Source organism: Podarcis gaigeae, assembly GCF_964106915.1.
Source record: "Podarcis gaigeae genome assembly, chromosome: 5".
Classification (NCBI taxonomy): domain Eukaryota; kingdom Metazoa; phylum Chordata; class Lepidosauria; order Squamata; family Lacertidae; genus Podarcis; species Podarcis gaigeae.
This window is the reverse complement of record NC_139681.1, coordinates 37,711,637-37,737,242: the sequence shown is the minus strand read 5'-3', so window position 1 is coordinate 37,737,242 and position 25,606 is coordinate 37,711,637. Positions and strand designations below refer to the sequence as shown.

General features: G+C 38.1%; 1 protein-coding gene across 2 annotated transcripts in view; it reads right to left on the bottom strand.

Moving 5' to 3' along the window:
- Positions 1-345: 345 nt before the first annotated feature.
- Positions 346-25,606, bottom strand: part of HECTD2 (HECT domain E3 ubiquitin protein ligase 2) — a 60,534-nt gene continuing 35,273 nt past the window's right edge. For both annotated transcript variants that reach the window (XM_083740879.1, XM_083740878.1), the window contains exons 3-21: positions 25,054-25,192; positions 23,395-23,497; positions 19,915-20,004; positions 19,093-19,157; positions 16,919-16,964; positions 14,283-14,392; positions 13,714-13,862; positions 12,781-12,904; positions 11,350-11,446; positions 10,455-10,562; positions 9,172-9,304; positions 8,182-8,270; positions 7,576-7,734; positions 6,846-6,920; positions 5,504-5,591; positions 5,230-5,336; positions 4,432-4,547; positions 4,185-4,328; positions 346-1,594 (exon numbers count right to left, since the gene is read on the bottom strand). In XM_083740879.1, coding sequence (XP_083597005.1) covers positions 1,474-1,594; positions 4,185-4,328; positions 4,432-4,547; positions 5,230-5,336; positions 5,504-5,591; positions 6,846-6,920; positions 7,576-7,734; positions 8,182-8,270; positions 9,172-9,304; positions 10,455-10,562; positions 11,350-11,446; positions 12,781-12,904; positions 13,714-13,862; positions 14,283-14,392; positions 16,919-16,964; positions 19,093-19,157; positions 19,915-20,004; positions 23,395-23,497; positions 25,054-25,118 — 1,989 coding nt within the window. In that variant the 5' untranslated portion in view covers positions 25,119-25,192 and the 3' untranslated portion in view covers positions 346-1,473. The remainder of the gene's footprint in view (positions 1,595-4,184; positions 4,329-4,431; positions 4,548-5,229; positions 5,337-5,503; positions 5,592-6,845; positions 6,921-7,575; positions 7,735-8,181; positions 8,271-9,171; positions 9,305-10,454; positions 10,563-11,349; positions 11,447-12,780; positions 12,905-13,713; positions 13,863-14,282; positions 14,393-16,918; positions 16,965-19,092; positions 19,158-19,914; positions 20,005-23,394; positions 23,498-25,053; positions 25,193-25,606) is intronic.

The following is a 25,606-nucleotide window of genomic DNA, read 5'->3' as shown; positions in this document are numbered from 1 at the left end:
CACTGAGGGTTATCTGGTCTAAATCTCTCCTAGAAGGGAAGGAAGAAACATGGCTGGATCAAACCACATATCCATCAAGCCCAGCATCCTGGTTTCAACAGTTGTTATCCAGATACCTGCAAAAAATGAAGGCAACAGTTCTTTTCCAGTAGTATCTGGCAGCAGCTGGTAATCAGCACTATGGTGTCTATGGAAACAGAGGATCCATTTATCTCTCACAGCATAGCCATTGATAGATGTGTCATTGATAAGTCTGTCTAATCTGTTTTTATCAACATCTAGGCTAGTTGTCATCTCCATTTCTTGTGGCATTGAGATAAATAAAAGCTAGAATATCTGATACAATTTTATAACATTCACAACTGTATAAAAATTTGCTCAATTTATTTTAAACTTTGTGTAAAAGACAGTATGAAATTCCTAATGAAAAGATGTATAATTTTAAAATATCAAAATTACACCTTTCATTGCTTTGAGAGGTGACTTGTTTACCATCAAATAAATTCAAATGTACTATTATACAAAAGTACACTAACAGCCAAACTGTCTAGCTTAATATCACAATCATGCAATTGATTTAATACTTAAAGTTGGTCCAAGAATCTAGATAAATTTAAAACAGTTTTTACATTCCTGTACAATCAGCTCTTTTAATCTGTAAAGGCTTAATATATAACATCGGAAACCCTAAAATTTGTAAAAATAAATCTTTAGCTTTATATTGCACTATCAAAATCATATTGGCCTACAGGCAATTATTTACATGCTTTTAAAATAGTTCATTTCTTGAGAATGAAAGCCCAAATATTAACAATATATATTAATACTATATTTGCTCTACCTTAAAACTGTTATTTGCCTCACCACATGCATCAGGTCAATGGCAGCTATAAGCTCTGCTATATTGTCTGTACTGTTTGGAGATCACCTTTCATCAGGTTAATTAATCAAGATTCCCCCCCCCCCATTTAATTTCTTAGATGCCTACTACTAAAATTAGTCTTGAGGCGACTTACAATATAAAAGTATTTTAAAATATATATTATTTGCTGTACTTCCCTGGGGAATATCCATAAGCTAAACCAACAGTGAAGTAGTCTATAGCTTTTGCCTGTAGCTTGTGCAACCTGAGGAGACAGAGGCTGACTTTCTTAAGTCACCTCCCTTTGTGAAGACAGTAAGAGACAGTTTCATTTAGACGAAGGCAAATATATACATCCTCAGATCTGACAGTCCTGACATCTTTCCTCTATCCAGTATTGTAAAAACAAATAAACATGAATACTGTACAAAATTGTTTTCCAGCAAGAGAGTATATTTCTATACAGAAAAGAGTGCACTTTTTCTTTAAAAAGCAAACAATTCTACACTGTTCTAGGTAAGACTGTTACAGACTTAAAAGCAAAATGAAAAGCTTTAAAGGCACAGTCAGAGGAAAGTGAGTGCTACATTGGCTATACTTTTCAAGTGTTCTTATTCTAAACCAAAGCCTTCTGCATTTGAAATTCCAATTGTCAACTTCTGTTTCAGCTCTTTTTTGGTCTTGTAAGGAGGCAGGCAGAGCTGATTGAAGCAAGTGTGGGCAACAGGTAACCTAAAAATATTGTGAGAGAACATACACATTTTTAGTAAGAAACAACTCAACTGACTAAATTTAACTTTTGCTACAATCCGCTGTTCCATGTATGCAAATATGTATGTAAGTGCTGGGAGTGAGTCAGATCCCATTCTTTTTAGTAAAGGGACTAGTTTTTGCTGAAAGGAATTCACACAAAGTAGCTCTCTGCACTTAAATTAAGAAACAGGTATTCTGGTCAAAGGGACTGCCACGCATGAGGAACTGAATAACAAGAACAATCTGAGTGAGAGACTGCTGGTGTCCTTCTACCGAGGCTCCATAGAGAGCATTCTCACATACTGTATTTGTGCCTGGTTCTCCAGCTGTACAGCTAGGAAGAGGAAGGTGCTCCAGAATGTCATAACCACAGCCCAAAGGATTATTGGTCATCCCCTCCCATCTTTGGAAGAACTGTACGGTTCCCGCTGTCTTAGGAAAGCAAACAATATCCTGCAGGATGCATCTCACCCGGGACACAGTCTGTTTGTACTACTGCCTTCTGGCAGGAGATACAGAAACATCAAGTCAAGGACAAATAGACTGAAAAATAGTTTCTATCCAAGAGCTGTGGCCTTCTTAAATGCAGTAACTCGATAGTGTGACCTGGGAGTTTGATGGGTGTGGGTGTGGGTGTGGCTGGAATGTGGTTTGTTTGGTTGTTGTTGTTGTGTTGCTTTTGTTGTTTTTAAGGGATGGCATCCAATTTCGTTGCACTTGTGCAATGTTGCACTTGTGTAATGACAATAAAGAATCTATCTATCTATCTATCTGAAAGCCAATATAATTGGGCCACACAATTATAGCTGCAGCCCAATGTTAAGGGTGTGTCACTTGAATCACATTCTGCTATTATAATGAGAAATAGGGTGAGAGGTATATTTTATATGGCTTATAGTTAGAAAATGGTTCAATGCACTTATTTGAAACTTGACAGTGTAGGAGAGGTAAGTGTATGGATGGTTTATGCCAAATTTGGGATAGAAACGATAAGAAATTGCTTATTTTTAATGAGTTAAAAAGTTGGACAGACTTAGGGAAGTTGTCAGGCCGTGTGTGCACTTTTTGGTTACCCCTGGTTTAAGAAATTTCCTAATTCAACTCCAATGGATGAAGCTGCACAGGGTAAAGTACAGTGGTACTTCAAGTGAAGAACTTAATTCATTCTGGAGGTCCGTTCTTAACCTGAAGTTGTTCTTAACCTGAGGTACCACTTTAGCTAATGGGGCCTCCTGCTGCTGCTGCGCCTCCGGAGCACATTTTCTGTTCTCATCCTGAAGCAAAGTTCTTAACCCGAGGTACTATTTCTGGGTTAGCGGAGTCTGTAACCTGAAGCGTCTGTAACCCGAGGGACCACTGTACCTTTACAGCCACTGAGTGTGGAATCTGGAATAGCCTAGACCACAGGTGGGAACACAGTACTAAGCCATCATTCTGATGCAATCCATCTACTCTCCCAATGGCTGTAATGCTAAGCCAAGGTTTAGTGCAGGGGTGGGGTACTGGATTTGGCCAGATCATTATCATTCCCGCCTGTTGTGGGCCAAGACTGATGGGCAGGGAGAGCCACCCACCTTTTAATCACCTGATGGCAATAAAAAGGTCACTTGAAATCATCATGGCCACAGGGGTCTTTAGAAGCCCCTTTCAAAGTGCTATCTCGTGAAGCCCTTTGGGCTTTGCAGGCACTCACAATCAGGCTGATTGATGGTACCTGCAAACCTCCTTTTGACTGAACCAAGTTTTTACCTGTTTTCACTTGTAGGGTAGGTCGGAATGGCTTGGCCAAAATGGCCTCACAGGCCAAAAGGGAGGTCTGGCAGCCCTAACTTGGCCTGTGGGTCAGAGGCTCCCCAACCCTGTTTTAGTGCTCTATGGACAAGCATGAATGAGCCTGAGCAAAGAATTGGACTTGCACATTTCCTTCTTCTTTCCCTTCCCACACAGCTGGGAGGACTTCGGCAGAGTTTACTGTCACTTTTGTAGAATCTCAGCTTAGCATTATGGGATCCTGTTTCAAATAAACTGCTAAGTTTCAGAACAAGTCAGCTGAAAACTATGGCCTATAAAGCTGGCCTATTAAAATAAACAGTGTTAGGATATAGACTTCAGCAAGCCAACCTTCAAAAGGTTATCTGGTTATTTGGCTTACATGAGTTAAACCAACTGTATTTGCTTACAGCTTTAAATCTAGGGGGAATAAGTTTATTATAAAGGAACTCTGGTTTTAAAAAAGCTATGCAACTAACATAACAAAACGATACATTAATGAAACAAAGTTATCTATTTAAGATACTTATATTCCACATTTCAGAATGATTTCCTCACAAGATGGTAAACCAATATATATAAACTAAAGCAAATAATAATGCATACACAATTTAAAACAATAAAAAACATTAAAATTGCCAGTACATTAAAACAATGGTCCGCCCAGTACAGCCATTATAATCAGAATAAAAACAGGAACACAGTTCTACAAGTGCAGGGCCACCAATGAGAAGGTTTGCTCCCATATGCCCCTCAATGTATTTAAAGTCAGAATAATGAAAACGGAAACAGAAGTTACCAATTTGTGGATGCTTCACTCTTTGAAATCTTGAAATTCAGGTCGGCCATTCCTCCTACAGGTACTCTGTCACTTCCTGTAGCAAAATGCAGGAGCTTCTTTTGAAGTTCAAGAGGAAATTCAAGTACTACTTCCCAGAAATACCTGCAATAGGCGTAAAACCCAGTTTCAGTCCCCATTGACAATTGGTTTTTATTGGAATTCTGTAGAAATTAGCATTAAGAATCAAGGGGGAAAATATGTCTACCGGACAGTAAGATCAGTTTTCTGGTAACCGTCATATTGCGTGTGCTTCTGAAGAGAATGCATATCCAGTTCAGGACTTCCACAAACTAGAATTTCAACCTCCTCAGGACGAAGCAGCTGCCAAATTATTGAATTTGAAAACTAGATCACACAAACTAGTTAAATAGTTAAGCAGTGGATTTAAATTAATTTAGTCCCATTTATTGTTATGAACTTAAATCATGTCCAGATTGACTGAACAAATTGATCAGCTTGTGAGTTAAGGTATATTACTAAGGTGTCACTAAACCCACTGTTACTTTCCTGTACAAAGCAAGAAAAAAGAAAAGCACCTGCACATTGCCAATCATTCAACAATGATCCTTCTATTTATTGCATATATATCCTGCCCTATTTCTGAGGTGCTTATTGCACCCATTTAGCATGGGTTTTCTATGTCTGAGCTTAATGATTCTGTAGAATCTACTCTGACTTCTATAGTGTTGGAATTTAGATGTGTGGGGGAGGAAGTCTGCTGGTTTAGAAACAATGTGGAAACTCAATGAGCTCACAAAACCTCTTCATATATTAGATGCTTTGATGTCCTGAAACTATTAACTAGTAATTACTCAATAGCATAAGGCATTGTATATCTTCACTACTTAGTATTTTGTGGCACAAGGGACTTCAAGTATCATTTCTACAGTATTATTCATGGGCAAACTCCATGCACATATTACACAATCTCTAGAGAATATAATAAATTCTTCAAACTTTTGTTTAGTACATTTTCCAAATACGTTTTGCTTTTTATTCTTACCATTAATGCATATGAAGCACAGACACTATGAAATCCATAATAAAATGCTGCAAACTGTTTGTAGATTGATTTGTTGAGAAGGAAGTCTACATAAAGTTGAACATACTCTGAAAAGAAAGGAGTTTTCATTTCTTTTGCCACACATTAATCATTAACATTTATTGCCCTGTATCTTAAACTGCACCACACTAAAAATATGCAGAGTTACTACAAACCAGCTAAATTTAAGAAAATCACCTTAATATTCGCAAGTTTAATTATGAAATAAAATTACCTTTTCTATTCTGATTTGTAACTGCGATTTTATCACCATCAGGCTTTAGGTTGTAACATTTTATGACTCCAAATTCTTCTTGAAATACCTGGTTAGAAATAACAGCATCAGTGTGCTACAGTGGTTAGTGTGCCAGTCTAGGACTTAGGAGATCCTGGTTTGAATAATCACTCAGTCATGAAGCTCACCAGGTGTTTTGGGGCTACTCAGTATCTCTCAGCCTAACTTACTGTGCAGGCTTGGAGGGGAGTATTGTGTACATTGTCTCCTTGAAGGGAAGGTGGGGTGAGTATGAAATAAAACCCCCCTATATATACATACAACAGCAGCTGTATGTATACAATAGTCCTAGAGGGGGCTTTCATTCAATGCACACACATAACTGCACAATTAAAGCGCTACCTGGATCCCAGTAAAGGAAAGGTTGGGATGGCTCATCAGTAAGATTGGGGGGAAACGCCCATTGTTTTTGGGAATAGTCCTGAGCACTAGAGGGTAAATACTACACTTCACTTGGACACCCAGTGTAAAAAAGGAAAATGGATGTATTTTCTTTCTTTCTTTTGACCTGCTATCACAATCCCAAACCTCAGTCCCCTGCCATAATGGGAAAAATGAGAAAGGAAGAGCTTCAGTAACCACATGAGTTACAGAGGCAGATAAACAGAATGCAGATGACAGGAGGACCATGTATTCCAAGCTGCTGAGGGCAACAATAAATTAATTGGCTATCCATTAAGAATGATGAAGATCAAGTGCTGTAAAAGCACATTGTCAGGGAACTGACATCAGAGCGAGAGGCGGAGGCAGGGCTCCAGAGCGATGCCGGAGAGGGGACCAGTAGGGGGGAAGGAATTCAGCACAACACCAGTAGAGAAGGGAGGGAGATGGAGGAATTGGAGACTGGTCTCCAAGACCTTGCATCAGAGACTAGTGGAGAGAGCACTGGCACACCCCTGCCTTCCCCTTACTTGCGCAGACGAGTTCCGCACAGGGAAAGTAGGAGGAGACTTGGCGTCAAACAGCTCTTATGCTGGAAAAGGTTCAAGAAACGCCCACTGACAGATTCTGCAAGCGACTGACCGGCCACGGAGTGTGGGCTGTCAGCCAAGGCATGGTGAACCAGGCAATCGGACACAACTAGCAGGCAACTTACGCACAAGTAACCCCTTACAACCATTACACACATGCTGGTATTTTACATGTCAGATGTTTATTTTACATGAAGTTACTAATTTTCGGAACTATTTTGTAAAGCTAATTTTCAGTATAATTTTTATATTGTTAGAAATAGGACATAGGCTACCTTTTCTATTTTATAATAATTGCTTTTCTATTATACCTGGAAGGTTGAATAAAAGTCTTCTTCAACATTCCCTTCATAGGAAAGAAGTTCATTTAGTCCATGAGCGAGTTCCTGCAAGCAGAAAAAAATGTAACATTTGTAATATAGAAGATGTCCTCCTTTTCACCTAAATCTCAACACAAAAAGTACAGATCAACTGGGAACGCATACTGGTCATACTGTATACTATATGTATGAATTGCTGCTTTCCACTTTAAAACACAATAGCTTAAAAAGCTAAGAAAAGCATGTTGGATCAGGCCAATGGCCCATCTAGTGCAGCATCTTGCTCTCACAGTGAACAACAATGGTATATCACAAATAAGGTGTCATTTGGCTCTCAACTGCAAACCTTCCAAGCATGGCTGAAGTCTAAATTGCAACTTTAGCTTATGATTAAAAAGTCACATGGCCCATTTGTGACAAGCATAAAGCTACTATAAGACACAAGCAGTAGTTTTAAATATCATCCCTCACCACTCGTATATGTTTCCTAGCATCATAACATGGGCCTCAATGTGTGAAATTTCTAATAGCAACCTGGAATTTGTCTATACTTGCAGAATATAAACTGTATTGCCAGTATATAAATGCAGCCTGAAAATGCAGAGTCAAAATCAGTGTTAAAGAATATAGACTGTGGCTGGAAGCTTAGGAAACCCAAGAAAATAATAACACAAGAATTACTATTTGCAAGTGTTCTTTTAAAGCATTGTTTTATACCTACCGGCATTACCCGACATAGGTCATCAATAGTAACGCTACCAATTCCTACAGGTGCATTCTGATCACTTGGTACAATGGGAGGACTAAGTAGCTTTTTGTAGCAGCATAGTGGAAATCGAATATCCAGTGTGATACTATTATAGACAGCTAGTCCCATTAGCTAGGTGCTGGATGTTAAGCTGAAAATCATACTCTTGTCATAAGGTATCACAGTACAGTTTGAGTTGTGTGTGAACAGAAACATTTAAAGAGGACTTGTAAAAACTGAATGCAAAATTATAAGATATAATGTATAGCCTACAGAAAGTATGGCTATTTAATAAATGCAGCCTTGCAATCTGCCATTTGATTTGAAGTAAGCAACAACTGGTTTAGCTGAGCATTTTGGAAGCAAACTGCTGCTGCTCTCTCTCTCTCTCTCTCTCTCTCTCTCTCTCTCGTTCTTTAATCACAAAAATATATGTTAACATCCACTGTGCATAAACAATATGAGAAAACTTTAATGATTTGCTATGAAAGGAAAAACAATTAATTTAAAAGTTCAAATATTTGTGACATGGTTAATCTGCTGTGTATACAGCACCTTCTAGTGGACAGGAAAGGATACAGCACCAACCAATCGGAATTCAGAGTAGTTATCACAGTTCAAGCTGCTAAACCAATGACAGTGAGAGTCCTTGTGATATGTAAACATGCCTGTCGAAAAGAACAAATATTTTTTGTATTAAAATTCTATCACTTGTGCCCCAATACAGTGTGATCTTGCCATGATCAAGACTTCTTGAAGCCCTGTTGATTTCAAATACACTTAGAAGTATGCACCTTTAACCGGATTCTGCTTCCAAATTTATTCAAATGTTTGCTTGCATTGACTGTGTTGTCAGGACGTTAGAAAGCAAATTCCTTAAAACAAATTTCTCTGCCCATTTCAGATATTGTCTTTCCCTTTCATATAATTACTTTTCATCATTATGAAAATTTAAGCTAGAAGTTGAAATGGAAAAAAGAGTGCTATAAATCTAACAAACCATGAAGCTATCAGCAACATACTAATTTAATTTCTATCAGAGCTCTTTTTTGACCCAGACAGGTCCATAAATGAGTTACAAAATGATTACAAAGAACAACAATATCAACAATATCCAATAAAACAAAAAGAGCTATACAGGTTTATACATTATTAATATAAACTGAATGACAAAAAAAAACATTTTTTCCAAAAAAAACCCCTCAATAATTCAATAGATTCCAACTCCCTCTGTAATAAACCATTCTTACTCATAATTGGAATACTAATAGAGAGAAAGCGAACCTACTTGCAGAATACCATAACTTCATTACAACCATTGAAAACAGTTTTTCCTGCATTTTCATCCTCCACATTTTCCACAGTAGAGAAATATGAAACAGGGCTTAAGTATGCAGGCTGGTTCATACTGGAAGCGTAGATCTATCAGGTCCCAGATGAGTAAGTTAGTACCAATGAATTCTTGGCACAAAGTTGAGGAGTTAATTTAAATAAAAATCCTATCCGCTTTGCAATTCTTAATTCTTATCTGACTGGAAGTGATAGAAGAGCTTCAGTTTAAACACTCACCATAGTCTGGATGAAAAATTTGTCGAATTAGAAGAAGAAACCATTCTTTTGTTAGGCCACCCATGTCAAGACCAGCTTCTCCTACAAATGTAACTTTCAATTTCTTTTTCAAATCTGCTCTTTTCCTTGTCAGCTGTTTAAAAGTACACATATATAAATTAGTAAAAAGAAACATAAAAAAACATTTTAATGTTATACCTTTTATTTAACATGTGAAATCAGTTTATTATTTAACTCAGACATCATAAACACATCTTATTAGAGTCTTTGAGGAATCAATAGTCCATGAATGTGGAACTGCATTTTCTTCCTATGATGAATCCTTTGATAATATCTGAATGCCATGGGAACAGCATTGTGATAGTTTGTCCTTAGAAGTGTAACAGAGTGAAGGCAGGAATAGAATGTGTACATTTTCATATTGTTTCATATTGTTTCTCTTGTTGTTTCTCTTGTTCACTATATAATCTCCAAATGGAAATACAGTGGTATCTCTGGTTACGTACTTAATTTGTTCCGGAGGTCCGTTCTTAACCTGAAGCACCACTTTAGCTAATGGAGCCTCCTGCTGCTGCCGCACCACCGCCGCTGCTGCATGATTTCTGTTCTCATCCTGAAGCAAAGTTCTTAACCCGAGGTATTATTTCTGGGTTAGCGGAGTCTGTAACCTGAAGTGTATGTAACCTGAAGCGTATGTAACCTGGGGTACCACTGCAAGTGGTTGGTATACAGAAGATTTTTTTGCCACTGCCTGGCTGCAGTGATAGTGTATTAAAACATTTGTCACAGTTGATTGCACAGTACGGTCATCATTTCTGAGTCAAGCCCTATGCACTGAATTAAAAAGAAGCTCTTGCCAATGTTTTGCAAAACTGCAAACATAGTTTATGATTTAGTTATTTATTTAAACTACTTCTACTCTGCCCGTAAACAGAAACAAAATATAAAAAACAATTTTTGTAATACAATTTAAAAGCAGTAACAATGTGTGATCTATAAAAGCAGCATAAGATCATTTGGCAGAGATAAACGTCAATATAATGGTTGAAAAGACCATGCACTTTCCCCTCTCCTTCCCACCCCTCCCCTAAAACCTTCACTTGAATGCCAGAGCTGAAGATTTGCCGAAACAAGAGTTTCCCTTTACCACTGAAATGGGAAAATGATTTAATACTGGATTACACACCAGGTTATGAAACCAGACAAGTACCTTCAGGTAGATTATATGCATGTGCAACTTAGAGGCATCTTTCAAGAATCAATATAGAAATAATTCTGTATACCTCATCTAGTGAATCGCTAACTAGGTGCATTCTCCTCACTTTCACATTTAGAAACAACATGTTCATGTCAGGCCTCTGCCTCCGCGAGACTTTGTCCACAAGGCTTTGCTGTTTAGAATCCAAGACAGAAAACAAAAGAATTAACTACAGTATATTATCATCTATGTATTATGTAGGACTCTAAACTAATGAAACTCCTTTCTGAAACACTGTGGTTTATACTAAATATTGCAGAATATACTATGCAATACTTAGAATAATAGAACAGTGTTTTTCACTGCCAATTTTAGATTGGGCAATCCTGCAAATTCTAATTTTTCTCATAGTCACTGCCCAATAATATAGAATATTCATTATACTGATTTTAATACAGCTTTGAATTAAAGCATTAGCCTCGTAGCCATAAACAAGTGCATGGAATTCTATGTAGGTGAGTGAATGGGCTGGTGGAGAAGCATAGGAGCCAACTCCTAGGGGTTGAAGTTCCTTTGCGCCCCCCTAAAATATTTGAGGGGGCTGGGCTCCCCAAAGGTGATGGGCATTGCCATTCAAATGGTGTACGTGTGTCACGTCATGTGATCGATTATGTGGGGCAGTGCTTACCTGGCCCTCCCCATATTTTATTCAAGTTGGCACCCCATGCAGAAGGGAGGGAAAACTCTGACCCTGCTCTGCACCCAGCATAGAAACAAAGTAACTTGTCAGAGGGTGGAAGCCTTCTCCATGTCCAGAATAAAAATGCAGCAAGTTGCATCAGGGGAGATGGAGCTCCGACTCTCTCCTCGATCAGCACCCAGGGGACTACTGAATTTTTTGGTAGCCTAGTAACATTTGTGGGCATATTTATGAACCTGTTTAAATACATTATATATTTTAATAAAAAAAACATACTTACCCGTGCAATATTTATCATTTGTTGTTCAGAATCTTTTTGAATAATAACCTTTTTTGCTGCTATAGAAATAATAAATGGATATTGACAGAAGGAAAACCTGAAACAGACAGAGAAGCATTAATTATATTACTTTCAAAGTGATTATATTAAACACTATGAATAAGGGACTGCCTAACAACCACCCATATCAAGACCACCATGTCAAAATATGGAGGCCACAGGTTCTCCAGCCCTGCTTTAAAGTGCTGAGCTGTAGCTTAGATTAAGTCCTGCTGTCTTTTGGGGGGAGGGAACAAGACCAGCTTTTTGAGGAATCCTCTCTTGTGGCAGAAAGTTGTCAATCTGAATCTTACCTCCTGCCATCCCAGAAAAACTGAAAACCCATCCATCCAGGTTGTTGCCACAATATTGATTCAGACTGCAACCCTACCCCTATATTCCCGTTATTCGTGAAACATGGAATTGGAAAACCATGAGTCGGACAATGTACTATACAGCTGTTTCTCCAAAAACTAGTAAAGCTATGATTTCCCAAACTATCAGCTATGAACACACTTTTGTTTGTGTGGACAGTTTGTTGAAGAAGGCAAAAGGAAGCATAAGCAGATTAGCAGAGCATAACTGATATATTGAATTAAAAAAGAAAAACATTATTAACAACATGAAAGCAATATGTATGATATACAGGAGCAACAAATAATATTAGCCATGGAACAGAAATGCAACATGCTGGTTGCATTAGCCCAGCCACTGAAATGAAGTATTGTCAGCCTCAGCATGCAAAATATAGGACTTCATTGCTCTAATAAGAAGTCAGTGTTTGCAATCTGTTGCAAATTGATCTTAATGCTTCAAAGCAGTCCACATTAAGATGAACAATGATGAAGAACAGAACTGCCTGAGGTCTTCTGAAAAGCTGCTGTGAATGGGCATACACATTGCTGAAAAGTATGTCTGAAAAGTACAATACTAGCTACTCAGAAAACATTTGAGTCATAAATGGGTGGAGAACTGCACATTAAAATTGGGAAAAAATGAAAAGTTTTTGTCTAATGTACACGAGTTTGATAATCTAACATTACCTATAAATTATTGGAAGACAATAGTTTTTGAAAAACCATTGTTTTTATAATATCTTTAATTAAAAATGATAGGAAGACCACTATAGATGATGATGATGATAATAATAATAATAATAATAATAATAATAATAATAATAATAATATAAATATATTTATACCACATCTGGCTGAGTTTCTCCAGCCACTCTAAAATGGATAGAATGGTTCATTTTAAAATGGAATGTAAAAATGGAAACCCTGAAAATATTGCAAATATTGCAACAAAAATACAGTCAGCGCTTGATAACACACAACCCATGACATTTAGCAGCCTTTCAACCATGGTACTAAACTCTTAAAAAATTCTTACCTTTGAGAATTTCCATAACATTGCCAGTTATGATATTCTTCCATGAGATCAATATGATCCAGTGTAGAATTATAAAAATCCATATATGGAACAACAGAAGGGTTAGCTAGACTATTTGAAGTATCTATAAAGATATATTTAAATATGAGTTTTCAGAAATGACAGCCAGCTTTCTTTAGAGAAATGAAATTAGACTTTTTATTAAAAAACAACAACAAAAATAAGTAAAATATACAGTAAACGGCCAGTCAACCCCTGAAAAAATCTTAACCTATGGAAGTAAACTCATAGCTGTTGGAAAACATAATTAATCTGGGTGCCATTCATTTAGCTCTTTCCCCCCTGAACTTTTAATATCTGTGCATTAGATTTAGAAACTTATTTGTAGAACAGGATGTCTACACAAAGATTAATGCAGTTTTCAGTTTTATATTCTTAAACAACAACCAGAAAATTAAATCACTGCAGTAATAGAAGTGATTAACTTATTGCTGACATTCATTTTTTATTTCAGATGTATTCTATACAATAGGTTAAGCATTGGCAATCTGTAAATTTTTCAAGGCCTTAACTGACTTGCTACCATAATCATGTAAAGTTCCCAATTGATGTTCAGATGGAAGGTGTTAGCAATAGAACGTTAAGAACAAGTGCACCTTCTGTGCAGAACGCGAAAAGACAGTTCCAATGGAAAAGTTTCTATCCAACTTAAAAGGGGTGTGTGATTAATGGGTTCAGGGATGCCAGAGCTGCTGCTGCTGCTGCTGCTGGCACAAGGGAGTCCAGCCACAGATGACTGGGCCACTCTTGTGAGAAAGGCCAAAGAGACATCACTAGTTTTACTGCCTGGTTGGCAAAAACACCACACATTATATAAGAAAAGCATCGTATTAGAAGAAGGAACACAAACTAATTGAATCTGTGGAAACCTACTAAATAAAGACAACACTTTGGCTGCTGATGGAATCCACCAAGAACATTTTTCCAGAGGAGGCAATTCTTCAGGCTTTGCAGGAAAGAGTCGTAGAGAAATAAACTGTAGCAGCCTGTCTAGCACTTGCTTGAATCTCTTCTGTGATATCCTATAAGAAATATGCTAAAGTCATTTTTATGATAGAAAGCAAACTGTAGAATGTTAGTGGAACTCATAGCTTTTAATGAAAAGTATTTAATAGCTGACAAATTTCTATTGAACTGTACTAAAGTGGTATGGAGAATAGTTAGCAGAACTGTTAACTTTTTCTGTGGGCCAGTTCTAGTCTGTTAGTAGGTATCAGATGGAACTCTGGAGTAGATTAGGCATAGAAAAATATAGTATAATTTATATATTTTATAGTTGCTACAAATACTGAACCATGTTCCATTGACTGCCAGTAGGTTTTAAAGGTTTTTTAAAAAATTTTTTAAAGAGCTGACCTAATCAGAACTAACATATTACAATAAAATCCCATTAGCAGTAGAAGCACACACTTTCCAATTGTAAACAATAGAGAATGATTTACTTTTTAAACCAGTGAATTAGGAAGTGATGATCGCCTTCTGTTAAGGCAGCAATCTGTCTTAACAAGTGAGCATAAATAACAAATGTTGACGTGGTACTAAATAGAGGATTCTGTAAAAGATTAAAAACACTTTGTTAGTATTTTGGTTGTAATTTATTTTTATACTATTACAAAAATCACCATAGTAAGAAATTATTGCTTCTATTTCTTTCTTTATTCATAAAAGTATTTTTATACCACCATAAAATAAAATATATCAAAGCATCGTTATGCAGCTAGCATGCTGATTTGACTGAATCCGTCCAGAGTGTGGCTAATGTTTCATTGTGTGTGTGGGTGCTCGTTGCTGCCTTGAAAGAGGCAGTGGTGGGGCCTCTCCTAAAGAAACCAGTCCTGGAACCCTTGGCCAGGAAGGACTATTGACCAATCATAAAAACCTCTTTCATGGGGAAAGTGGCAGAAAGAATTATGATGGGGCAGCTGCAACCATTCTTGGATAATATGGATTTTTTTAGACCTGTTCCAGTCTTGGTTCTGAGCTGGTAATGGCACTGTGCTGGCCTTGATTACTCTGATGGATGGCAATTACAGAGAGGGATAAGGGGAGTGCAATATGGGAACTGGGGGCACTGTATTACAGCGTTTTGGGGCCTAGAAATGAGACTGAGTCCATACAGTAGCACTGGGAGAGTGCTTTTCAGCTCCTTGGAAGTTATGCTATGATGTGCCACGGCGCACTATTCTATCCCTAATGCCGTTTAATCAGCACAAATTTAATTGACATGAAGCTGTTGGGAGAGGTCATTAGAAGTTTGAGGTCAAGATGCCATCAGCACCCTCATGACACTCAGCTCTTCGCTTTCCCTTTTCCTCCACCCTCCTCACTCTTCTCAACTCTACCTTGCACACATCTCACACATTTTCATACCTTTCCCTCTCTCCTATTGTGCAGCCTGCTTTGCACACATACCCCATTATCACATTTACCCCCCCCCCTTTCCTATCTCCTTCTCTCCACCTGTACACATACCAGCCCCATTTTTATGCCACGTCCTCTTTCCTTTTCTGCAGCTTTTTTGCACACACGTCATGTTCATATATGGTACTTTATCTTTAATATTAATAGACACTTAAGAGCAAGTTCATCCATTAGCTTATTCAGTTAGAAAATGTTAAGCTCACTTGATGGATGTTGTACATATATGGGTGTACAACATGAAGTTCCAGATTCAGTGTAGTCATTCAGAATAAATACTGTACTAACAAGCAAAGTATGTCTTATGAATGATGGCACTAAATCTGGAACGTCATGTTGAAGACAACACATGGTAGCAGGAGTGAAATATATGACTGTGGAAAGGTACTATGGAGTATTTGAGGGTTCCACATCCTTTATCTCTCTCACATGAGGCAGTGAGGAATGGAAGAGGGAGTCGTTTAAAACGTGCCATTTCCCCCTCTTTCAGTGTTTCACCCTCCTTGCTGAACTCATTCAACAGCAGAAGTTTGAGTAAAGCTGGGGTGGAAGAAAATCGAGATGAAAATTGTAGTTTTAAACAATGGCTGAAGCTTGAGTAAAACAGGAATGGGGAGAAAAAGCAAACCAGCTTTAACAAACAGCAGAGATGGGCACAACACAGAAACTAACATCAGAAAGATAACAGATCAAGACTTTCCCAACTCCCTTCTCACTGTACTCACACACTGCTTTCAACAGCTACTTCCCCCCATGTTACCCCTGCTCACGCTTCTCAAACATCTGCTATTGTTAAAATTGTCACATTTCTTCTCTATGTTTGTCTCCATCCATGTTTTACTCAACCTCTGCTGTTGTTTAAAACTTTTATTTTTCTCTTTGTTCCCACCACCCCTGCTTTACAGGAAGTTCTGCTGCTGTTGTTCCTTGTCAGTATCCCTCCCTTCCCACTCCCATGCCATGGTGACTGGTGTTGTGGAACCTGCTTTCTCTTTTACTCCCCTACCCCATGCAAATCCAGGCTTGTGATAAAGCACTTCAAACCCTCCAATTATTGTTGTTATATATTTATTTATACCCTGCCTTTTCCTCTGATGGGACTCAAGGCAACTTACAGATAAAACAGTAACTGTTAAAAATATAGAAAAATCAACCATTAAAATACAATTAAACATTGATAGAGTTAAAACAATATAAACATATAAAATCTGCTTAAAATGAGGGCTGCACTCTGACTTCCTGCAAATCCAGGTTTGTGATGAGGCACTACAAATCCTCTAATGACAGTGAAATAACTGCCTAACATTTTTATGTAGATAGGAAGAAATGGTTACTTGTAAATAAATTTCACTCACTAGGACACCAGTGTGCTAATTCAAGCAATAAAATTCTATGCCTACTCACTTACAAATACCATTACAAGCAGATGTGCTGATATGCCTTTTCAAATAGCAAAATTAACTTGGTTTGTGTTTCCTTGGGTCTCTTGTTCCTCACTGTTGCTGTGCTACGCTTTGTGCGTGAGCACTGCAAACATACAAAGAGCCACACAGGAACAATTAGGGGCAAGTCAAAATAGCATAGAACAAAATGAACATCAACAGAAGGGCTTCAATGGTGCACTTATTCCTTGGTAATAAATAAAGGGTTCTTTTCCTACCTGTATTAGTACAAAATATGCTCTAAGATCATCTTTTGTACGTGGCCTGAAAGCAAATAAACGGTCCTAGAATGAAACATACCATTTCAGCATGTGTGCATGCCATAAATTTATTTAACATGCAATTCCAACTCCTTTTTCACCTGTCAGGATGTATACATGCAAGCACATACACAAAAACTATGTAGTCTTTCCACATTTAAGTGTATAGAGTAGCCTACAACTTCTAGAATATGACTTCTAAACTGTTAAAGTTTTACTATATCAGCAAAATTAAGGAAAAAAATGTTCCAATTAGTTACATATGAAGAACTCTTTAGAAGACGCAACATTGCTTGCATTTAATTATATGCTAACATAAAGCATAACAGGTTGCTGTTTGAGAAACACAAGTCCCAAAGATAGTTGTGTGGTTCTCTCCATTATGACCTATATTTAGAACAAACCTATCTACAAGTGTGCAGATTCATAACTTAAAAGTTCTGTGCACAAAATGCAAACTTGATGGAGAGTTCTTGCTTAAGGAAAGTATTTTGTACCCATTTCTGTGAGCTTTCAGTTACTATTCATGCTTGCTTGAAAATAGTACCGTTTATAATCAGTTTGGAAACTGTAGCTCAAAAGGCCATGAGAGAACAGGAATAAATCTAATGCCCAATGAATTCTTTGAATCTTTCTTCACAGCAAAAAATGTAGGCCAGATATGTGAAAGATTGTTTTCAAGGACAGTGTCTAAAGAACCAAATCAAGCAGAGTGTCAGGGCTTACTGACAAACATTAACATCAAAAGAAGAAGCAGAGGGTAGTAATAAACAGCAGTTCTCAAAAAGAAATAGAGGATGCAATTCAACATAAGGTTAAGTGGGATATGTGCAAGCAGAACAAGTCTGCTTGTGCAATGGGATTTCCCCCATGTCTGCTCATCCTAAACATCTTCTGGGGTTTCCCCCAACACTTCAGAGCAGATTTAGGGGGTGCAAGGAGGGGACGTGGGGAGGAAGGAGAGGGAGGAATGTCCCTTTGCCTAAGTGGACCTCATTTTGCTTGTGCAACAACTTAATTGAATCTCACCCAGAATCGTCAAGGTGGGGTATGTATTGAGAGTGGTACCATTTAACATTTGTTAACTTTCTTGAGTTATGGTGTGCAGTCTGAAGATCACACCAAATTAAAGAAGAGCCCCAAAAGGATCTCTCCATACAGTGTGAATGGGTGGCAAAATGGCAAATGAGAATCTATGTTGTGGGAAACAAGGGGGCAGACCCGAGAAGATGTGCCTTAAGGGGCTGAAGGATTTGATAATGATGCCAAGTATAACACACTTTCTAATGGCTGTGAGTTGACACTGGTATCTGTTTCTGCTTTGTTGAGTCCTGGGGACATTTTAGGCGTCTGTCTGAGGCCAAGCACACCAACAGCCCCTGGACTAGTATAGAGCTAATTTCATTCCCATTGAGTCATTAGGCATGTAAAACATGTGACTGGTTCCTTTAGGAAGCTGGATGCTGTACAAGATGGACCTTTGGTCTGATCTAGCAGAGCTCTTCCTCTGTTTTTAATATTTAAATTGTGATAATACACCATTCTGTAATGGAAGGATATCCTCAATCTCAATTAAGTCCACACAGAACAGAACAAAATTTGCTGATATAGTTTAATTTCTCATTGGAATCTTCATTTGAGGGGCTTGTTTTGTTGTTCTTTATGTCCAAGTTTTTATTTTTAAGCTTCACCTAGTTTATTTAGGCATTAAAAAATAATAATTGTATGTATGATTGTTTGGATGGAGGATCCAAAGAATATTGAGGTCAGTAACAGTATCCTGGAATCTAGCATAGCACTATAAAAATGATATGAAAAACTATGGACTCTTGTTTTAAATGGGTCACTTCATTCTTCTATTATATACATATGGATAGTACAAAGAAATATGACAGTATATTCTTATGGCAGCATCTTATGCCTTTTCAGTCCTACAGTTTACAAACCTTTTTCTGCCCTCTTATATATTGTACGCATCTGGCAAAAGAGTTCTTGTTGACAAAACCTAAATGAAGATGCTCAACCTAGGACTTTGATGTTTGGGCTACAAGTTACTAATTTTCCAAAATTCCATCTCAGCAGAAACTCTAAATGACTTGCACAATTTAAACGTATATAGAAGTTATAATTACCCCTTCCATTCCTGTAATAAACCATTAATTATTCCTTTAAGGACACACTTCTGGATATCTTGAGGCTAGAACAAATGAAGAAAGAGAGAGAAAAACCACAACCAGCATTTTATCACAGAAGCAAATTCTACAGATATCATTATAATCCTGTGGTTGGATGATGATAAGACAATGCTCTTGTCAAAATTAGTTTCCATTCTTACAATAAAACACAAGTCATTATTTTAAAATTCAGGGGGGGGGGGGGAATCTCAGTATTTTCAAGCCATTTATCAATTTATCTCCTGTTGGTAGTCTCTCTTCTAAGTTGATAATTCCTATTTTTCTTATATGAACCCCATCAAACTATCTCTTTTGTTTCCATGTCTTTATATCTCTTTCCAACAGGGATTATCAGAGACATGTTTGTCTACCGTACCATTGGGTAATATAGCTCTGATTGTAGTTTCTGGTCTCCCATGTATTTGCTATCACATGACTGGCAATAACAGGCAGCTTTTACCCCTTCTGCTATCTGGTGGTGAATGGTTGGCATATTATTGGTGAATGCAGATAGTACCCTATGCCCATCAACTATGTTTGATTTAAGGTAAAAGCACAGAGGCTGGGACACAAGGACAAGAAAGAGGTGTATACTGCTGCTCCATTGTTTATGCTACACATTTAGACTAACATAAGCATTTTTTATTCAGGGTATGGAAAACACGGCTTATATTTGAACTAAAAGTTTGTCGTATATTATAAAAACTACAATTTGTACATGAACACAATTGTATATTCAATGTACAAAATGTGGAAAAAATACACTATAATTTTACTTACTGAACTTAGTAAGGCATCATAAACAGCATTCACAAACTTAGCATCAACTCCACAGTCTTCAATGGAATTAAAAGGGGCATCAATATTTTTCTGCAAATTGTGAAAATATATTAAAGAGCTGTTTCATGAGATTTGTTATGCCAGAGGTATTTTCAAACTTGCATTACAAATGCACATTCTGTAATAGCATCATTTATAAAACAATATAAAACAATTAACATTTAAAATGGATATTTTCATTAATTCTTTGCATTCTGATACAAACGGCACACGTTACTACACTGACACAACCCTTCTCCTGGAAACCACATCAAATTGCTGGTGCTATGCCAGCTCATAGGCATGTTACAAGCTATATGGCCAATGCCATGTTGGCTGTATGAGAGAGATCCTAACCTTTAATCCACACTGCTGGCAGGAGTTAGTATAAAGCAGGGGCAATCTGCTGCTGCAATGTTCTAAGAAAGGGTGAATGGGCGATTGTGCTTCTGGATCCAAAGGTGGCCCACTTTCTGCCTGAGAGATGACAGCAAAAAAGAATGACCTGCCCTTCATCCACTACCACTGACATTGACGAAGAAGGTAACTCCATCAAGCCCAGTTCTTTGATTATTCTTAGTGCCATCAAATCGGCTAAGGGAAGAACTGTGGGGCAGCAGCTGCCTGCCCTCCAGGCCTGGACATTGTCATCCAACTGTGCTCCTCGATCTGATTTGGTGCTTCAGGGATGGACCTGCTCTTCATCAAGAGCAAGACAGTCAGAGCTGCCACTAACACTGGCTATGACTGAGTCTGCTTTCCCCTCCACCTTCCCATTTCTTTTTCTTCATGTGTCATATTTTTTTAAACTGTGAGACTGAAGGAAGAGACCACCTTAGAACTGGTTTTTGTAAGCCACTCTGAGAGCTTTTTGGCTAAAGAGCAAGGTATAAATGCTGTAAATAAATAATAATAACTCTCTGCCCTAGCCAGCAGAACTGGGAATGTGGCAAGGATCCACTACTCTATGCCCTGCCCCTCTGGTCTTATTTTCTCCCTAACATGGTGTCAAAAGTTTGATAAAGTTCTACAGCTTGTTCAGCAGTATAACGAACTATCCATATGCAATCCTTTTATTTGATTTTTTTTAAAATGTATGGTATTTATAGCTTCCACTAGTACTGAAAGGCTTTAATTAATTAAAATAGCTTTAATGGGCATAAGACAGATGTTGAAACAGACTGCCTTGATTCTTCGGTCTCATGTTTAGTAGATGACCCTTATCCCATAATAAGCCAATGGGAGCCAAGAACTGAGGTTCATAAAGATTAAGGCATTATATCCACAGTTTGTCCTTTCTTTTTTAAATGCACTGGAATGCCACCAGCACTGCCCTTGTGTGGAGACAGCTGCTGATAACAGAATCTGCTAACATAACATCTGGCCATACTTAAACTGGGTGGTTGCTTGCAAGCATGTTTCATTTTAAAAATGCAATGGAAGTTTGCCTGTAAAAGGGTAGGTGTGATTAGATTAAATCCCACACTAGCGGAACAGATCATTAGCATTGTCAGACATGACAGCATCAGTGATTCCCCTGACAACTTCTTTTGGCACATGTGAAGACCCTGAGCTTACTGCTCCCTTCTTCATGGAGGTGATGGGGTGGTTACTTTTTTCCTTGAAAAGTATTGTTACAGAATTAGGGGCAGGGGTGCTCATTTTATTCATAGGCCACTTCCAGGCCTGTCATTCTGCATCTGAGAGGTTTAGAATCTAGCAGAACCAGTCAGACCAGCTTCTTTATTAAGCTAATGGCTTTAGCCCACTCAGCTAAATACCATCATCAGCATTTTAAAGTGTGACCCGTTGCCATAGAGACAAATGGGTGATTTTTTTCAAACCTCACCTGGTTGGATGCCATGTCATCATAGGACAAAGAACAAAAGGCCAAGTGGGGCTGCACATGTGTGAGTTTTTCAGCTGCCTTGGATGCTGGAGACACAGAGGCTTGACTTTTTCTGTAGGCAGAATACCAAAGCTATGGCTTTGGAGGGACTTCCCTAGAAACCTAATAGGGAAGCAAGATCTGATGGAGAATGCTGAGAGCCCTTCCATCCTATGCTCAGGTTGTATACATGTGTAAATAAACCATATACCCTAAAGACACTACAGTCTCCATTGACCTTCATTCCACGGTAACTAAACCTTGGGTAAGGGCAGTAACCGCTGGAGTCTCTTGCCACTTGGAGACTGGGGTGCATGAAACACTATATAAAGTAGGGAGAGTGATGCTCTCTCCTACTCCCACCTTCAGTTCTATGTGCCTTTCAAAACCAGCACATGAGCAGTTGAACAGAAAGTAGAGTGACTGAAAGCATACGAAGAAAAGAGACGCAATCTGGGACACTGGGGAAAATCGGAGGGCTATGGGGGTGAGTGAAAGAAGGCATGGGTACATACTCATATCGCATCCAATACAATTGATAACTTTTAATTGCCTGATTTTTCATGGGTTTCCCCAAGCCCACATCCATCAAATCACAGATGTCACTATTGATTGAAGCATAACCATTACAAATCTGGTGCTTTCCAGTGTTGCTGTGTCACAAAAACAGGGACCCAATACATGGATTATCATAATTTTTCTATGAGATCCCCTGAAAATCACCATCAAATCATTGATCACATGTGTCTACAGATGGATTCTGTGATTTGTTGGCTGTTTTGGTTTTTTTCTGAGGTTTAATGAAATACTAAAAAAATCCGTCAGAATCTTTGCCTGCAACACCTTCACTAAAGTTTTCTGTAGTGCTTGACAGAGGCAGAATTTTTTTTTTTTACTGTATCAATATAAGCTTTAATTTTATAGTGGATTTTTTGGGAGACCCTCTGTAAAATCATGCAAATTCAAGAGGAACTGTTTTAATTCTACTGAATTAAACTTTTGCCCAGATCACATTCAAAGGCAAAAAGGGGTTGTGTGTGAACTTTGTTGTTTATCTGGAGTGGGGTGACCCAGGGAGGGGTGGGGGAAGAGAAGCAACCAGAGCAGGCTGTGTTTCCACAACACACATTCCAGATTCTAATTGTGCTTGTAGGCCCCAAAAGATTGGTAACAGCACTACCTAGTGGTGTGGGTACAGTTTTCCAACCTTGTGTGTAGCGTACATGCTATTTTCATATATATTACTCTTCCTGGATTGCTGTGTTTGTAGGGTTTCAGTAATCTTGTCATAGATGAAAAATGCAGTATAACACTGGTAATCACTGTGAAAATGGTCTAACAATCGGTTTCATGTACCAATATAAAAAGCCAGTTTTACTATTTTCTTATACAAAATTAGATTTTAAACATGCCATTTTCCTTAATTTATCTAGCTTCTACTTTTGGTTGCTTTGTTTTAATTATATATATTAGATAAAACAAATATTTGCATTATTGCAAGTTAATGTTTAAGCGAATTAAGATGTGTTTGTGGTGATAATGGTGGTTTTTACCTTAAATGCAGTATTGATTTCTGGAAAAGAATCAAACGTTTTTGAATAAAAATCATACACTGTTTTCCAGTCTCCTGATAATTTAGCTTTTTCTATGTCTTCCCTAAACAGAAAGCACAAAATGCAACCAATTATACAGCTAGCAGAATATTTTACACAAACAACTTTCAATACATTTTAGACACCCATAAATATAAATACTAGGTTGTATCCCATAGTTGTATTTAATTTCTTTTTCATAAATTTTAAAAATCCAAATTACATTCAAATAGGTGTAATTACATTCATGTAAAAATAGCACCCATAAATGCAGTTAAAAGCAGAGAACCTTACATACTTTGGACCATTAGGGCTAGGCATGAAATAATGAACTAAGGAGCTGAGATCCAAAGAAATGCACAGCTTCTTCCACATATTCCAAGGCAGCTCTGTTTTGCTAGAACAAAAGCTCCCCATGTCACATAGCAAGCTGCTTTTATTAGTAAAGGAAATTTCATAAGTAGCTTGTGATTCAACACACGGTCAGTTCTTTAAAAAGAAAAATGCTAAAAGTTAAGCTACTGGAAGACCTAAGCTAGTTCTTTAGGTACAAATTGATATGCTCAAAGCAGTGATCCATCTTCTCCGGTGCTCACTCCAGAGTGCTTGGGAGCAGATTGCCATTTCTTCCTCTTTTACCCACCAGCCTGGCACAAGACGTTTCAGGAACACAGCAATGTACCGGTAGCTGGCCTTTCATTCCAACCTGAACATAATCCATGTGTAGCAGCAAGATGGCAACTGTGTGCCATGCCATGTCACCTTAGCAAGACAGCAGCAGAGGTTGCATGCCACAGCAGACAGCCACTGAGCAAGTGAGCCAGCCAGCTACCTCATGAACCATCTGCCTTAGGAAACAAGATCACAGAAGCAGAGAATGCATGCCAGGCCTCCTGTCCCTAAGTTGCATGCTATCCAGGCAAGGTCATAATGGGTCAGTAGCAGAGGCAGAGTGCCAGACCTGCCATCCATTGTGATGGGACAAGCCACATGATCACAAAAGGGAGCACAGTCGAGGAAGTAGCATCAACAGCAGGGTCCAAACATAGCTAATCCATGAGTAAATGAAGCATTCAATCACAATGTGCCCAAGGTAGCTGCCTAATGTTGTAACATTTGAGAAAGGCATGTCATGTCTTTGCTCCCCACCCCCAACACCACCTCCATCTGCCACCAGGCTGTGAGAGACAGCAGCAGCCCCCCTGGCAGTCATGTCTGAGATGGGATTATTTCCTACTTCACCTGCTGTGGCCCAAAGATTCTCTAGCAAAGTGGCTGCTGGAATCCATGGGAACTGGGAGGAAGGCATGTAACATATTTGCTCCCTCCTAGCATCTCCTACATCTGCCTCCAGTTACAAATACATTCATTTAAAGGAAATTTTTGAGCTGAATTATTTATTCCTTGGTATGCATTCACAGGTTATATAGTTGCAGAAAATTAGAGTATGAAAAAATATGTATTTTCCAATAGAAGATGACCCATTTGGGAGTTTAGTATAAATATTAGAAGCTTTGTTTGGTTGCTGGATACAACATCTAAATTTTTAATTAGAATAATTAAAAAGAACATATCAATAAATCTATTAGCAGTACATATACACAAAATAATGCTACTTACCGGAAGTCTATTAGAGTTTTTGTTTGGATGGGAAGAGGATGTTCTGGTGGGACTGAAACTTTCATTTCTGCTGTAAGTATATCTACAGAGGTGCGCTGTTTTTGCCTAACATCGTGGCCAAGGGATGGAAGCTCTTTTGCTGATTCAGAAGCAAAAGTTTTAAAAAATCATAAACTGCAACTATAAAAATAATTAATTCGAAAGTAAACTAAAATATAGACACTATGTCTACCTGAGCCTACCTGCATATTTGAAAGGGACTACCATTGAGATTCCACATAAACATAGCTAGGATTAGGTTGCAGTGATACTTCATGCCCATACATTTGTGCAAGTCATAAAATCATATACATACATATATATATATATATATATATATATATATATGCAGGTTTTGGTGTCCTCGGGTGTCTTCCCGTGTAAAAGTTGGGGTGTCTAGGCGACGTTTCGACGAGGTCTCACTCGTCATCTTCAGGCTGGTGCTTTCGGCTTCTTGTTACTGGAACAGAGCGGGATCTCAATGTTTGAGTTCCTATAAATACTGTAGAGGGGG